We start from the raw sequence: 18,872 nt of genomic DNA on the forward strand, positions 1-18,872 counted from the left end.
CGTTAAAACTAACCTAACCCTAACCCTAACGTTAAAACTAACCCTAACGTTAAAACTAACCCTAACCCTAACGTTAAAACCCTAACCCTAACCCTAACGTTAAAACTAACCCTAACCCTAACTCTAACCCTAACGTTAAAACTAACCCTAATGTTAAAACTAACCCTAACGTTAAAACTAACCCTAATGTTAAAACTAACCCTAACGTTAAAACTAACCCTAACCCTACTTAAAACTAACCCCTAACGTTAAAACTAACCCTAACGTTAAAACTAACCCTAACCCTAACGTTAAAACTAACCCTAACCCTAACTCTAACCCTAACGTTAAAACTAACCCTAATGTTAAAACTAACCCTAACGTTAAAACTAACCCTAATGTTAAAACTAACCCTAACGTTAAAACTAACCCTAACCCTAACGTTAAAACTAACCCTAACCCTAACGTTAAAACTAACCCTAACCCTAACGTTAAAACTAACCCTAACCCTAACTCTAACCCTAACGTTAAAACTAACCCTAACCCTAACGTTAAAACTAACCCTAATGTTAAAACTAACCCTAACGTTAAAACTAACCCTAACCCTAACTTTAAAACTAACTCTAACCCTAATGTTTAAAACTAACCCTAACGTTAAAACTAACACTAACCCTAACCCTAACGTTAAAACTAACCCTAAAACTAACACTAAAACTAAAACTAACCCTAAAACTAAAACTAAAACTCCTGTGGTTTGAGAAAATGATACACAGACACATAGATTTTAAACCAGAGGTCTTTTTATTGGGAATTATACCAAAAATCTATAACAAAGACTTAAAATATTTGATTGTAAATGTTCTACCAACAGCTAGAATTGTATTTGCAAAAAACTAGAAAAATTAAACAATACCAAAATAAGAAGTTATTGGAAAAATAATGGAGTGTGCTGAAATGAGTAAACTGACATTTGAAATTGGAGATCAAGAAGACGAGCCATTTTATAAGATAGGGATTTGTTTTATCAGTGGCTCGGAGGAAAAAACATGGAAATGAAAAATGTTTTACTTATGTTTTAACTGAAGGAGCTAAGTGATAATAAAATTATGCTGTGAAATAGATTAACAATGATACACATATGAATTGAATACTTTAGAACTTTTTGTTTTAAAATGAATAAGGATAACAATGGATTTATGTATACTTGATAGAGGATTGGTGATATAATGTATAACCCTAAGAATATATTATGAAGATATTTTGTTGTTCATAAATAATTTCAGTAAGGAAGTAATTAAAAATTGGTATATATATGAAGTGACTATTTAGAATACCTTGTTGAAAAACAAAGGAATGAACATCTTTGTTTGAAGGTATGATGTACAAGGACAATAATGAACATAAGCATACTCGATAGTTGATTGGTGGAAGTATACATAATTGAAAACAGTGATATGCAAATATAAATGGTTGGTAAATCTGTTTCATATTGGGATCTGTGATTATATAAAGATATATTGCTATTAAACAGACAATCAAGAATGTAAGGGAATTAGGTTGATTGAAAAAATATATTAATTGTAATTGAATATACATTGTACAATGAAAGTGAGGTATTTAGTTATATTAGATGAAAAATCTGTGATTGTAAATGTAACTGAGAATATGGATGCAAAAATACTTGTAACCAAACAACATGCTGTATGTAATGGATGAGATCTTTTGATATTGATTTTTTTTATGTTTTAAAAATAAAAAAAGATTGCAAAAAGAAAAGGAATCTATGTTTTAGATATCTTTATCCAATTTGTGCCTGTTTTTATACATATATGGTTTTTGCCATAATAAACCTCATGTTGCGGATAGTACCTGTCAGGCTTCTTGGCTAAATGTAGCGCTGGATAATTAATGAAACCAATGACTTACCTTTGATGTCTTCAGTTTTGACTGATTTTACTCAGTGAGTGCCTCTGAAATAAATAAAAAATCAACATCACCAAATGCCCACCTGGTGCTCAACGACTAGAAAACTAATTTTCCAATTTGACAAAGGAGATTTTATGTGCTTTATCCTATCAGTGAAAAAGGCAAGATATAATGAATTGGAATGTTGTGCCCTTCAGAATACCTCAGACTGCATTTTTCTACTGTTCCCAAAGATATGGCTTCCAGCCCCTGGAGTTTCTCTTCCTTAAGGAAGACATCCTTAAGGTTGCCTCAGGCCCTGAGAGTTTACCTTCCAGCAAGAAACTTAGGTCAGTTCCTGGACCTGAAGCAATTTTAGTTAACTTTTGCCTTTAATTTGTTGAAAGAAATGTCCTTCTGGGTTCGGCTCCAAGTGGGGGAAAAGACACTGGAGACATGGAGGCTGCTTGGAAAGATGGTTTATTGTTGGACAGGGCCACATGGTTTGAGCCCTGAACAGAAAAGGTGTTTCAATGTTGCTGAAGAAGAGAAGTGCTGAGGAAGGGGCTTGCTAGGCTTTTTATACCCTGTTTAGTCCCACCTCTCTGTTTCCTGTTCCTGTGTAAGAAATGTATTCTGATTGGTTGTCAGACTCCCATGGGGCCATGCAGGAGCTACTCTCTAGGCTGTGATGAGTACTCAGATGCCTTGTGGTCAGTTGAGTAAAGTTCCAATATTATCACCCCTTTCTGCTGTAGCTGCTGGTGAAGTCTTTATTATGTAAAGTGACTACCCTGGCCATGTCAATGGCCCATTAACAAAGTGGGGATGGGCAGGAAGCTACAGGCAACTATTCTGTCTTTTAAAACATATTTATTTTCACATCCAGAGAAATATTCTGCCTTTTCAATATTTCCTAGGATATTTCATTTTTCTGGGAGAGGGCTGGATGATCACTTCCCACAAAACTTAGGTCAGTTCCTGGACCAGAAGCAATTTTAGTTAACTTTTGCCTTTAGTTCATTGAAGATGCTAGTCTCCTACATGTTTTGCTTTTTTTAAGAGCTTGAGCCTTGGCTTAGAATTGCCTCTGGTCCCAAGAACTGACTTTATTCGAGAGACCGAGATCAACTCCTGGACTTGAAGTAATTGTAGTTCTTTAGAATAGAATACTTTATTTGGCCAAGGAGTTTAAGAACTTGAGCCTTGATTAAAATTACACCTCAGGTCCCAAAAATTCATTAATTCCAGACAGCAAGGTTACCTCCTGGGGGAATTTTATCATTAAAAGTTACTTTTAATTCTGACTTGCTTGTGGTTTGGGCCTTTATTACCCCAGGTTCCGTCAACATTTTACTCTAAAAACTTCAGCTTTGGCTAAAATTACCCTCCTTTGACTTTATTTCAAGAAAATAAGATCAACTTGTGGACATGAAGTAATTTTTCCTTTAGTTACTTGAAATATAGCTAGTCCTACATGCTTTGCTTCTTTTTCACCTCACAATCAAGAGGTTGTGAGTTCAACCCTAGGTAGAGGCAGATGTAAAGTCTCCTGCTTGAGCAGAGGGTTGGACTAGATGACCTGCAAGGTCCCTTCCAACTCTGCTAATGTTAGAACTTGAACCTTTGCTAAAATTACCTTGAATGGGGGGGGGGGGTTTAATTCCAGAGACTGAAGCGATTTTGCCTTTTAAGTTGACTTTAACGCTTAATTCACCTGCGATAGTTTAGCCCTTTTTAACTGCGGCTGCCTAAAAAACTGCCTCAGCTTTGTTCGTCCTGAACTAATTATTTTACTCTTCCCTGTCTGTGTGTGATTTGGTCCTAATTTTTAACGAGTTGCAGCTGGGATTACCTCAGGCTCCGCCAATATTTTATTTTACTTAAAAACTTGGCTAAAAAACAATTCAGCACCCAGAAGTTTGCCTCGTTTCCCTGAGGGAAAAGCACTTTTCCTGGGACTGAGTAAGGTAACTCGCCATAGGTGAGCTGTGGTAATTTGGAGTCCTTTAAATAAGATGCAGAAATATTGCCTCAGCCATTTCTGGTGTTTTGCTCCTAAGCGTAGTTTAGAGTATTTTTACTCCTAAAAACTAACTTTTCAGAACTAAAATTACCACAGGTGCTATCCTTACTACCGGAGAATAGGCTATTCCTTAGCGCCCCTTCCAACACCATAACATAACTTTCACATTGTTAGACCGGCTAGAGAGAGACATGGCACCAACAGGGTCCTGGGTCCTGGCATTTTGCAGGCAACCCGTCCTCTCACATTCCTTTGGAATGCAACCCATCACATTTGAATTAGATTTTGCCAATTATCCTATTAAAAGATAATCCTATTATTCTAAAATGTGACTAACTCAATATTAAAAACTGTAAATATTTAATGCTGATAAATAATAGCAGTAATTGTTATTTAGTATGATTAAAATCAGTATAGATATATCAATATATCTATCAAAACACTAAAATAACAATGTATAATGTGGAATATAAATGTAATAAATATATAAATGCAACATAAATGTAATAAAATAATTTATCATGAAACTCTCCCCCTTTAAAATAGTAAGATCAATTAAATAGTCTAGCAAGTTTGGAATATATGCTATATGTTATGTTACTTAAGAATATATATACCTCAGAATCAGATACAACATCCACATCATTTCCAACTGAGCCGATAAAATCATATGCCATGCCAAAACTATTTTAAATAAAGATATGAAATTAATCAAGTATTGCATTTATTTTTCAAAATGAATGTACATTTTTTTTATTTAAGTTTTGTACCCCATCTTTTCATCTTCAAGGTATTTAAAGCAGCTAACAGATTTTTTTAAAATTGAATCTAATTCAAAAAGCCTGGCTAAAAAGGGAATTATCCTTTTCTAAGACCAAAAAAGAAAGAAGAACTGCTGCAGAATTGTATTCCGTAGTATTTAATCAATGCATAGCTTTCAAATGTAATCCAAATTATATATCTGAACATCATTATAAATCATTTAAATATCAGAAGATTCGAGCATTGTATTTTCTGATCTCTTGGCAGAAAGGATGTGTACCGGCATTTTATGGAATTTAAAATGATTTTAAGTCCATGACACAAATTGCACAATAGGAAATCCAGGCCAGAATGCATTTAACTCATTGTATCACCAGGGACCGGAATTTAGCAGGCCCAGGGGGAAAAAAGGAGGTAAAACCACTTTATAGCTAAATTTGATACCATTAGAAATTGAATAGGATTAAAATCTGTGGTTTATAATTTACCCAGTTGTGCCTTGTTGTCCACACCTCTCCTTTTGCTGGCGTTAGGGGCCGCTGCACCAAGGGGGCATGTAAGTAAGAGGGAGGGGGAAAAACAAGGGGAGAAACGGCCACAGCTAAGCACGCAGCAACCTCGACGTCTAAGTGGGCGAGTCCACAGCCTGCGCGCCCGCACGTCCGAGACAGGGCATATAAAGGGAAGAAAAGGCAGGGAGGAGACGACTGGAGCCAGCTCTGTTTGGGGCGCCGGCTTGCAGGCAAGCTAGTCCCCCAGCGCAGGGTGGGGAAAGGCTTTGCTGAAAGATCCGAAGCGCAGAGAATCAGGAAGTGCCACCCAGGTGCAGCTGCATAGTAAATCGCACCAATGCACTAAATTGCCTTTCCAGTTGTGAGGCAGAGCTGTGAAAGAGTGAGAGAAATAAGCTATTATGGATTTTGAGATAGTGAGAGAACCATGGACTGGAGAACAATCAATAAGTCTGAGATCACATTAAGGGTGACTTCTTCCTTGAAATAATTATCAGAATGCAGAAACTCATTTACTTTCACCATGTAGTACAAGTAGATCATTATATAGTTTATGTATTTACATTTATTGGGCATTTGGCTCCAGTTCTCTCTCTCCCTCCCCCTCGCCCCCCCCTCTCTCTCTCTCTCACACACACACACACAAACATGATTAGGGAATTAGAAGACATTGAAATCAGTAAGAAGGATGAATGGAATCAAAGAGATTACAGAAACTGTAAGAGCTAGAAACTATGACCGAAAATAATTCAAGATTTGATTGTGTGCTGCCCAAACATTGAATTTTGTCTTGCAAACCATACAACTGTGATAAAATAAATTAAGATAATCGGCAGGAATAAAAATTAACTAAGAGGGCACCTAATTAGATTCACAGCACCAAGGCATAACAATTAGGTAAAAATACCATTCACATGTTACATTGTATTTTGAAATATGTTTGGGTCCGGCAAATTTACTCCCAAGAAAGTATGTACATAATTCCATTATATTCCCATTTTCAAACTTATTAGCCATGTGTTTCTACGGAAATATCTGTAATCGGGCAGATGATCTGATACTAACTTTTCTTGCTCTTTCATATATGAGCTGTCCATTTTCTACTTTTAAAATCCACAAGAGTGCAGTCTTGGCTAATAAAGTACAGGTTATTTATTACAATTGTACTGAGTTACAATTGTGTGGTAGAGACTATTTAGTTTTATTTTATAGCTTTGATTTTTTACAGAAACAAAATGCAGGTGGCATCATTATCGTCACTGTTACAGTTAATCACAGAAATATGATTTGTGTTTTAAGAATGCTGCATTGAATGCCTGGGTTATTTCTTTCTTTCTTTCTTTTAACTATGTTAGGCTTTCAGTGCCCATATTAAGAATGTCAGTCAGTTCCCATGCCAAGCCAACAATCACAAACACGGAAACTTGTCCTCTGCTTCAAGAATAGGGGCTAAGTACTATAACAAGGCCTGGGAATCTAAACAGCAATTTTTCATAATTCCAGTTCTCTTGTGATCATCTCGGTTAGCATTTCGCTTTCAAGAAAAGGCATTATTTTAGACACCCCAACTCCATGCTTCTTCAAGAAAAAAGCAAATGTATCATTTTAGAAATGTCGAATTCTCTTTCAGTATCCTCGTGCTACTACAAACCTCTTGTTCTGTGAAGAAGATGTTACTATTTAGGGAGCGAATTCTAATTTCCATGGGTAATTATATTCCATAATTTAGGGAATATATATTCCCCAATATATATTTGGGGAATATGTATTCCATTTGGAGAGCAGATCAAATGTAAAATAGAATACAAGGATCTGAATATGCATTTCTTTAAGCAAATTAATTTATCCTTATCACAACATCTTCCTTGTTACAAAACCCTTATTTTCATTGTTACTTGCAGTTATTGGAAACAAGTTATCCATCATTGTTACAGCAATTACTAATAAAGTATTTATCTATCATATTAATGTCTTAATACATGTTATATATTTTTATTTAAGGGAATGGTTCCTCTGAATCTCTGCAGGATACTTATCCCATTATAGGAATTAATTAGCTTCCACCAACAGGTAGCATTTTCAGGAGGGCTTAGGAAAAAAAAACACCACACCACTAAGGGACCCTAGCCTTTTTTTGTCAGTGTCTTACCTGTTCCTGCTGCCTGCCTGCTCCGTGCTTCCATCCATCGCTGCGAGGATCCATCAAAGTTCTGACTCTGCCTGCCTGCTGGTAAGTGAGCCGGGTTTTTTTCTTTTCTTTTTTTAATTTAATGTCTTTAAAAATATTATTTCATTTATTGTGCAAAGGGGGGGAATGCGGCAGAGCTATCTACTTTGCTCTCTGAATAATGACTCTTCTATTGAAATATGGCCGGGATATTTTTGTCTTAAAATGTCTCTCTTAGTGATGTGCAGAGAATATACACATATTCAGAATTTTTACAATGCCATACTTATGCAGAACGTGCTGAAGAGACACTTCCTATATTTACTCATGCTTGTAGTCATTACATAATTGTTCTGGAAAATTTTATTTACCTACCCTGAAATGGGTAATTTTATTTTTCTACTGTGTTCACAGTGTCAATAAAGTTCTGACAATGATATGGCTGTAATCACCATCTTGACATTTTGAGTCCCCCTCCTCCTCAGTATCCATTCACCATATTTCTAATGCTTTGCCCAGCAATCCAACATCTGTGCAGTTTCATTATTCCATTTTCAGATAAATCACTTCTGAAAGAGCAGGTAATATCCAAAGCATTTTGTGATAAAGGCAACAGTCATAGTTTTCAAGGAAGCTAAGAAAACGTCCACTGATTTAAAACATAATCTTTTCAGTCTCTTTCTATAAATACACACATTTATGTAAGCCCTTTGGCTTCAGCTGACAACTGTAGAGAAAGAATTGTGTAGAAATCATCACAGATCAGAAGGAATATTCTACATAAGAAAATGGCTTTTATTCATTCACACAGCTGACAAACGAAAAATAGAGAACTATAGAAATTATCAATGCATGTGGCTGGAATCATAGTTGCTTCCTTACAATGAATACAACAGTCATTTAAAACACCGTCAAATGCAGTAAACAATCATCACATGCATGAATAATTTAGTTGAGCAATTTTGGCATCATTTGATTTGTACACAAACTGGTAGCAGTTTTTTCAAATAATATAGAAAACATAACCTGTACATTTAATGCGGATAATAAGTTAAAACATCTCTCAGCCTTGCTCCTAACTTACTCTTCTGTCCTATGTGTGTAAGCTTTTCTATTAATTAATAATATAACGCAAATAAGCTTACATATTAACTAATGTTACAGAAGTTAAAATTATATAAACATCCCAACTCACACTAGAAACTTTGGATGGCATCTTTAAAAAGGCTGAGGGCTGACCATGTTTCTGCGCAGCCTGATTCTATTAAGATCTGTAAAGAAAGATGATACCATTCACATGGCTTCATTTAAAACCAAGATATTGTCCGGCATATCACTGGCCATCCAAAGTAACTCCTACAATTCCACAACAGACATTATCACTAAAGCCTCAAAACATGATCCCTGTTTTTACCTTTGGCTTATTAGATTGCTGCCTCTTGTTCAATAAGATTGTAGGCTAGTGAGTCTTCATACTAACTGCTCTTCATGCATACACAAGACACAATGGAATTTGTACTCAAGACTAAAACTGTTGGTTTACACTAAACCCAAAAAAAATAAAAATCTATGGATTGCTTTGGAAATCCATGCCTTTTCTCCCAGAGAAACTGTCATCTCCTTTACTCCAGAAATCTGGAGATATATAAACTTATTTTTTGTTTTGACATTTCAAGTGATCTACTATCAAAAGAATAGATTGGATAATCATCCCAAAACACCTATATCTTCAGAGAGAGAATACTCTTCAAACATCTTTAGTAGTCCTTCATTTAGCTATTGGTATTGCATTCACTGGTTCAGTAGCTAAGACACTGAGCTTGTCGATCAGAAGATCAGCAGTTCGAATCCCTAGTGCCGCATAACGGAGTGAGCTCCCACTACTTGTTCCAGCTTCTGCCAACCTAGTAGTTTGAAAACATGTAAAAAATGTAAGTAGAAAAATAGGGACCACTTTGGTGGGAAGGTAATAGCTCTCCGTGCGCCTTCTCTGTTTAGTCATGGCGGCCACATGACCACGGAAACATCTTTGGACAGTGCTGGTCTTCAGCTTAGAAACAGAGATGGGAACCGCCCCTATAGCCAGAAACGACTAGCACCCCATATGCGGGGGGAACCTTTACCTATTGCATTCACAAATAAACTTTTTCTTTTCAAAATAATTTGGTGTTCTCAATGTGTCCTACAAAATCTTCCAAATTCCTCCTTCCTGTACACATTTTAATAAACATTTAAAGGCAATTGGTTTCCACACCATTTTACATTCTTAGCATTTTCCATTTTTCTAATTGTGAAATGTATACTTGCTCTTAATGTTTTAATAGTGTGTGGGGAAAAGGTGTCAAATTGAAACAAACAATGGTTTGAAAATAGCATGGAATTAAACATTCTGGAAAAATATATGTTGCGTATAAAAATGTAATGGGCTAAAGGAGGCAATAAAAATACACGGCTGATTATTATTGCTCAAAGCTAAGCAAGTAACAAACTTACTGAGCTTTCATTTGGAATTCCAATTTTAAGATAGAAAAGGGAATTGTCCAAACTTTCCTTACATTATCATTTTATTTGCACAAACCAGAATTTTATAAATCTGGAATTCAGAACTTATAATATACACTATGATATTGTGATCAGAAATGGTTGCAGAATGGTTAATTGAAACCAAAATAACAAATATGATTTGGAGTACAGCATTATTGTTATTCTACTTTCTATTAGCAAACCATGGCATACTTGCTTAGGTTTTTTTTAATAGTTCTGCTACTTTTAATTCCAGGATCTGAATAATTATTTTAAAAACTCAGTTTTTCAGAATCATTCCTATAATGTCAATAAAACAGTTGTTCTATTAACATCCATTGACCATTATATTCCAGTTCTCAGAAGACTCCAGTTATACTAAAGTCATCACCACTCAATTCCAAAACAGTTATTTGTATAAAAATGTCTTTCCATCACTGAACCGTGTGATGTATCAAAGTTGTGTTTCTTCTCTGGTGTCTTGCCCAATGGCATTGCAGAAGCTGTTTTTCTGGCTAGATGCACTTTTGGGAACATAGGACAATGGATCTGGACGAATCAAGTATCTAAACACAACAAAGAAAGACCATTTATATTCATCGGGTTTAACAAGGGAAAAAAATCCAGATGAACAGAATATTCTACTCTAAATTCTGCAAATGTACTTTAGAATACCCTTCACTTTGGACTAACTAAAAAGATTTATGTAACTGATGATTACAAGCAGAATATATATATATATATATATATATATATATATATATATATATATATATATATATATATATATATATATATATATATATATATATATATATATATATATATATATATATAAGATTTTTACAACCCCCCGGTATGCCCAAATATGGGAGGAAGATCACTACTTCCATTCTCTGTCCTTCGGCTCGTCACAAGAGACCATCCAGGCAGAAACCCAATATTTTTTACTGTTGCCTTTTTGTTATATTTTGTTATTTTTGTTATTTTGTTACATTTTGTTATTTATCAGCACAAATAGAACAACATATATATATATATATATATATATATATATATATATATATATATATATATATATATATATATATATATATATATATATATATATATATATATATACATACACACACACACACACACACACACACACACACACACACACACACACACACAGGCAACAGTAAAAATATTGGGTTCTGTCTGGATGGTCTCTTGTGACGAGCCGGAGGACAGAGAGTGGAAGTAGTGTGATCTTCCTCCCATATTTGGGCATACCGGGGGTTGTAAAATCTAATGTGTGTGTGTGTGTTTGTGTGTGTGTGTGTAAAACAAAGCAAGATACTCAAGCAGTGAGATCCAGCAATTCACATTAGTAGCTTTCTCCAAACCTACAGATCCTATTAAACAATGCCTTGCCCAGCATTAAAAGCTTGTGAGGTGTTTTGTTGTTGTTGTTGTTTATGAGCTAAGCAACAGTACATTATCTTCTGATTCATTACTACTTCTTTCATTGGCTCTAGCCCAGATTTTACTTTGCCAATTTTCCAAAGGCAGTTAAAATATAGAATAACATATCCTTAATTGAATGTGTGAATTAAATAAATAAAGAAAACGGGAATAAAAAATAGTGGCTGTGATTGCCCTGAATCACCAGGATCATCTGAACAAGTAGAAATGACAAAAAAGTGAAGAGCATACTAAACATTTTTATTCTTTGGAAAAATTGTTTTCAAAGTTAAAAGGTCAGGGCTTTTTTTTAAAAAAAATTCTTCCATGAAAATACAAAACACAAGTCTGGCAAATACGACATACTTACACAACATCATTCAGTTCAAGTCGGGTGTCTGGAGAAGGATTGATCAAAATGTATGAGAGTGTGTTTTGGTGATCATTCATTTCATCTACAAGGGGAAGAAGGGAATATAAAGGCTGTTTTGAATAACTGATCGTAACATTACTCAAATGAAAAGGTCATGTCTCAATCAAAGTTGGTCAAATCAAAAGCAATGTTATATTTTTGCATTTAAAAAAACATCAAGAAAAGATAGAAAAGCAGAATATCTCATAGATGATCTGTAATATATGACCAATATCTCATTGTTATGTTATATGTTGTGGCTAGAAAAACATTAAACAAAAAAGGACTTTCTCTTTAATTGGAGGCAAAAATAGAGGGAAATGGTCACTTTTATTATAATTATCTTTAATGAAGAAGATACAATACTTTTATACCTGGTTAAAAAAAATATCCCATTAAAGTTTACATTGAGAAGAATATAATATGAACAAAGGTCCAGCAAATTCTTAATATGTTTCTTCGCAATCAATTCATTTTAAAAATGTTGAATTTGTTTCCAGAATCTAATGCTACTGCTGACGTCTTCATTCTTCAAAGTTTGAAAAGGTATGGCCTTCTTAAATAGTCGGAGGAGACTAATCTATCTATCTATCTATCTATCTATCTATCTATCTATCTATCTATCTATCTATCTATCTATCTATCTATCATCTATCTATCTATCATCTATCTATCATCTATCTATCATCTATCTATCTATCATCTATCTATCTATCTATCATCTATCTATCTATCTATCTATCTATCTATCTATCTATCATATCTATCATCTATCTATCATCTATCTATCATCTATCTATCTATCATCTATCTATCTATCTATCTATCTATCTATCTATCTATCATCTATCTATCTATCATATCTATCATCTATCTATCTATCATCTATCTATCTATCTATCTATCATATCTATCTATCTATCTATCATCTATCTATCATCTATCTATCTATCATCTATCTATCTATCTATCTATCATATCTATCATCTATCTATCTATCTATCTATCTATCATCTATCTATCATCTATCTATCATCTATCTATCTATCTATCTATCATCTATCTATCTATCTATCATATCTATCATCTATCTATCTATCATCTATCTATCTATCTATCTATCATATCTATCTATCTATCTATCATCTATCTATCTATCTATCTATCTATCTATCTATCATATCTATCTATCATATCTATCTATCTATCTATCTATCTATCTATCTATCTATCTATCATCTATCTATCTATCATCTATCTATCTATCATCTATCTATCTATCATCTATCTATCTATCATCTATCTATCTATCTATCATCTATCCATCTATCTATATCTATCTATCTATCATCTATCTATCATCTATCTATCATATCTATCTATCTATCATCTATCTATCTATCATCTATCTATCATCTATCTATCTATCTATCTATCTATCATCTATCTATCATATCTATCTATCTATCATCTATCTATCTATCTATCATCTATCTATCTATCATCTATCTATCTATCTATCTATCTATCATCTATCTATCTATCATCTATCTATCTATCATCTATCTATCTATCTATCTATCTATCTATCTATCATCTATCTATCATATCTATCTATCTATCATCTATCTATCTATCTATCATCTATCTATCTATCATCTATCTATCTATCTATCTATCTATCATCTATCTATCTATCATCTATCTATCTATCTATCTATCTATCTATCTATTATCTATCTATCATCTATCTATCTATCATCTATCTATCATCTATCTATCTATCATCTATCTATCTATCTATCTATCTATTATCTATCTATTATCTATCTATTATCTATCTATCATATCTATCATTCATATCTATCTATCTATCTATCTATCTATCTATCTATCATATCTATCTATCTATCTATCTATCTATCTATCTATATCTATCTATCTATCATATCTATCTATCTATCTATCTATCTATCTATCATATCTATCTATCATATCTATCTATCATCTATCTATCTATCTATCATATCTATCTATCTATCTATATCTATCTATCTATCTATCTATCTATCTATCTATCTATCTATCTATCATCTATCTATCATCTATCTATCTATCTATCTATCTATCTATCTATCTATCTATCATATCTATCTATCATATCTATCTATCTATCTATCTATCTATCTATCTATATCTATCTATCTATCTATCTATCTATCTATATCTATCTATCTATCTTTCATATCTATCTATCTATCTATCATATCTATCTATCTATCTATCATATCTATCTATCTATCTATCTATCTATCTATCTATCTATCTATCTATCTATCTATCATATCTATCATCTATCTATCTATCTATCTATCTATCATCTATCTATCTATCTATCATCTATCTATCTATCATCTATCTATCTATCTATCTATCTATCATCTATCTATCTATCATCTATCTATCTATCTATCTATCTATCTATCTATCTATCTATCTATTATCTATCTATCTATCATCTATCTATCATCTATCTATCTATCATCTATCTATCTATCTATCATCTATCTATCTATCATCTATCTATCTATCTATCTATCTATCTATCTATCTATCATCTATCTATCTATCATCTATCTATCTATCTATCATCTATCTATCTATCTATCTATCTATCTATCTATCTATCTATCTATCTATTATCTATCTATCATCTATCTATCTATCATCTATCTATCATCTATCTATCTATCATCTATCTATCTATTATCTATCTATTATCTATCTATTATCTATCTATCATATCTATCATTCATATCTATCTATCTATCTATCTATCTATATCTATCTATCTATCTATCTATCATATCTATCTATCTATCTATCTATCTATCTATCTATATCTATCTATCTATCATATCTATCTATCTATCTATCTATCTATCTATCTATCTATCTATCATATCTATCTATCTATCATCTATCTATCTATCATATCTATCTATCTATCTATATCTATCTATCTATCTATCTATCTATCTATCATCTATCTATCATCTATCTATCTATCTATCTATCTATCATATCTATCTATCATATCTATCTATCTATCTATCTATCTATATCTATCTATCTATCTATCTATATCTATCTATCTTTCATATCTATCTATCATATCTATCTATCTATCTATCTATCTATCATCTATCTATCTATCTATCTATCTATCTATCATATCTATCTATCATATCTATCTATCTATCTATCTATCTATATCTATCTATCTATCTATCTATCTATATCTATCTATCTATCATATCTATCTATCATATCTATCTAATCTATCTATCTATATCTATCTATCATATCTATCTATCTATCTATCTATCTATCATATCTATCTATCTATCATCTATCTATCTATCATATCTATCTATCTATCTATATCTATCTATCTATCTATCTATCTATCTATCTATCTATCATCTATCTATCATCTATCTATCTATCTATCTATCTATATCTATCTATCTTTCATATCTATCTATCTATCTATCTATCTATATCTATCTATCTATCTATCTATCTATCTATCTATCTATCTATATCTATCTATCTATCTATCTATATCTATCTATCTTTCATATCTATCTATCTATCTATCATATCTATCTATCTATCTATCATATCTATCTATCTATCTATCTATATCTATCTATCTATCTATCTATCTATCTATATCTATCTATCTATCTATATCTATCTATCTATCATCTATCTATCTATCATCTATCTATCTATCTATCTATCTATCTATTATCTATCTATCATCTATCTATCTATCATCTATCTATCATCTATCTATCTATCATCTATCTATCTATCTATTATCTATCTATTATCTATCTATTATCTATCTATCATATCTATCATTCATATCTATCTATCTATCTATCTATCTATATCTATCTATCTATCTATCTATCTATCATATCTATCTATCTATCTATCTATCTATATCTATCTATCTATCTATCTATCTATCTATCTATATCTATCTATCTATCATATCTATCTATCTATCTATCATCTATCTATCTATCATCTATCTATCTATCTATCATCTATCTATCTATCTATCTATCTATCTATTATCTATCTATCATCTATCTATCATCTATCTATCATCTATCTATCTATCATCTATCTATCTATCTATTATCTATCTATTATCTATCTATTATCTATCTATCATATCTATCATTCATATCTATCTATCTATCTATCTATCTATCTATATCTATCTATCTATCTATCTATCTATCATATCTATCTATCTATCTATCTATCTATCTATATCTATCTATCTATCATATCTATCTATCTATCTATCTATCTATCTATCATATCTATCTATCTATCATATCTATCTATCTATCATATCTATCTATCTATCTATATCTATCTATCTATCTATCTATCATCTATCTATCATCTATCTATCTATCTATCTATCTATCTATCATATCTATCTATCATATCTATCTATCTATCTATCTATCTATCTATCTATATCTATCTATCTTTCATATCTATCTATCATATCTATCTATCTATCTATCAATCTATCTATCATATCTATCTATCTATCTATCTATCTATCTATCTATCTATCTATCTATCTATCTATCTATCTATCATATCTATCTATCTATCTATCTATCTATCATATCTATCTATCTATCTATATCTATCTATCTATCTATCTATCTATCTATCTATCTATCATCTATCTATCTATCTATCTATCTATCTATCTATCTATCTATCATATCTATCTATCATATCTATCTATCTATCTATCTATCTATATCTATCTATCTATCTTTCATATCTATCTATCATATCTATCTATCTATCTATCAATCTATCTATCATATCTATCTATCTATCTATCTATCTATCTATCTATCTATCTATCATATCTATCTATCTATCATCTATCTATCTATCTATGGTGAGATGGCTTTCTCACTTTTATATGATTCAAGGTGACTTACAATAAAACAAATAGAAACAGCAGCTGGGCATAATTTAAGCCATCATCCATACAACCAAGAGAGAGGGTCAAATCCATGCCCAAGTCTCAGGTTCAGGCACATGTTTTTAAGGTCTTGAAAAAAGGGCCAAGTGAGAAATTCTTTCCTGGCATGTGCCCATTGGAACATTATTCTTAAAGGGAAGAATGTTCCAAGGACCTATTGGCAGGACAGAAAAAGCTCTCCTCCTATACCCTGCCAGCTAACGCCCCACTCGCTACTGAGCATATTTTCTACAAATATTGGAACTCTTGATCTGGACTGCTGGAGCCTCTTTGATGATAATTTTGCTACTGAACTTTGGCATGAGTGATGTGTTGAATTTTTGACCTAGATTGTTTGGTTGATACCTTTTGCTTCTTTCCTGAAGAACACGGAGCAAGCTTTACTACCGTACTTATCTATTTTATTACTCTGAGGGAAAAATGGGGAGGAATTTATCTGTTTGGATTTTTTTTTTACAAAAAGAGAGAAAGATTTAATGTCTTTCCCCAAAAGCTATAGTTCTATAGCTATAGTTTCCATTTGCCTATAAATAATTTAGTAAAGAATTTTCAGGTGGTATCTTCTTAATGGAAGCTTATTACCACTCAAATGCCACTTTAAAGCATTAGTATTTAATAAAATATTATTGTAGCACGAGGAGAGCCAGTTTGGTGTAGTGGTTAAGACGCCAGTCTAGAAACTGGGAGACCGTGAGTTCCAATCCAACCTTAGACACAAAATCAACAGAGTGGCTTTGGCCTGGTTGCTCTTTCTCAGGCCTAGGGGGTGGGCTTGAAGACCTGCACACAAAGACTGCAGTTGAAATTTAATAGGAAGGTCATTTATGCAAGTTGAAAGATAGACGTTCTAATTCTAAAGAGATGGATATATAAATGTATGGGAAAAATGTCAATTTGTACATTTGATTTTACTTGAAACATTTAGTTATCTGTAATAAAAGATTACTTTCGCCAATGATTGCTAAGTTTTCTCAGGAACTTTTGATGAGAGAATATTTACCATTCCAGTCCTGATCCAATGAACTTTCTAGCGTTTATCTACCTGTCCCTACATGTACATAGGCGTGGGCATATATCACAATATCGTACCATATCCTGCTGTTGAGAGTCCTAGATGTTTCATTCTGTTTTTCACCAGTTCGGCTAGTTCTTGTCTTTCTGACCTTCTGTAAAGATTCATTCTCTGCTGACTTATTTTCTCTGCTGTTTTTGCTGAATGCTTTGGTACTTTTCTGCTTAGCCGCCGAGCCCACTGCATGCTTTTTCGTCTTAACAAAGGATGATCTGACTGATCACTTGATGTTGAGTTACGGTGGTTGCTGCGGTAGTTACATTGTTCTTTACTATCCTTGGTGTCTTCCCACTCTTCCACGCTGATAGAAATTTGAGACTTTAAAGAGAAAACCATGACAGAAATTAAATTCTTTGGGGATTATTTTTCCACCAATTAAGTAATTTTGCCTTAAATTTCTTTTGCTATTTCCCATTCTTCATATTCTTGATTCCAATCTTACTAGCCTTGCCCAAGAGGTTTTCAAACTTTTTTTCACCATGGCCCTCCTTTAAATATCTTTTGTGGCCATGGACCTTGGCCATGGCCCCCCATGACTAATCTTAAGATTTAAATCATAACATTTCTTCAAAAATCTTGGGCCCCCAAGACTCCGTGGACCATGGGGTGATAACCACTGGCCTAGCCAATATCCACCTCTATGAAATCACAATATGAATTATGCAAAGGAAAAGATTTGTTTATGATTTTGATAATTGCTTAATCAATATTATGTAATTATATATAAAAAGGCAAGTATGTTTATATGTACATTTATATAAATCTGTAACTTCATTCATATTTTTGTACACACTAATGCTGTCCATACATGCATACACCCACACCCAGAGCCAAACACTTCATGACACAAACACAATTTCTCTTCATGAATTTTTTCCATTCTACTATTATGCCCACTCCATCCCCTCATTCCTTGATATGAAGTACAGTATATGTAGAGCTATGTATTCAAGGAAGTTAA

At 32.7% G+C, this 18,872-nt stretch overlaps 1 protein-coding gene across 4 annotated transcripts in view; it reads right to left on the bottom strand.

The window, feature by feature from the left end:
• Positions 1–8,125: 8,125 nt before the first annotated feature.
• KCNT2 (potassium sodium-activated channel subfamily T member 2) overlaps positions 8,126–18,872 on the bottom strand; it is a 211,238-nt gene continuing 200,491 nt past the window's right edge. For all 4 annotated transcript variants that reach the window (XM_087719176.1, XM_087719175.1, XM_087719174.1 and 1 more), the window contains 3 exons: positions 17,929–18,229; positions 11,694–11,778; positions 8,126–10,440 (listed from right to left, as the gene is read on the bottom strand). In XM_087719176.1, the coding sequence (XP_087575302.1) occupies positions 10,329–10,440; positions 11,694–11,778; positions 17,929–18,229 (498 nt within the window). In that variant the 3' untranslated portion in view covers positions 8,126–10,328. The remainder of the gene's footprint in view (positions 10,441–11,693; positions 11,779–17,928; positions 18,230–18,872) is intronic.

This window comes from Thamnophis sirtalis, unplaced genomic scaffold, assembly GCF_051295495.1.
Source record: "Thamnophis sirtalis isolate CommonGarterSnake01/CBP01778 unplaced genomic scaffold, rThaSir2_p1.2 scaffold_7, whole genome shotgun sequence".
Lineage (NCBI taxonomy): Eukaryota > Metazoa > Chordata > Lepidosauria > Squamata > Natricidae > Thamnophis > Thamnophis sirtalis.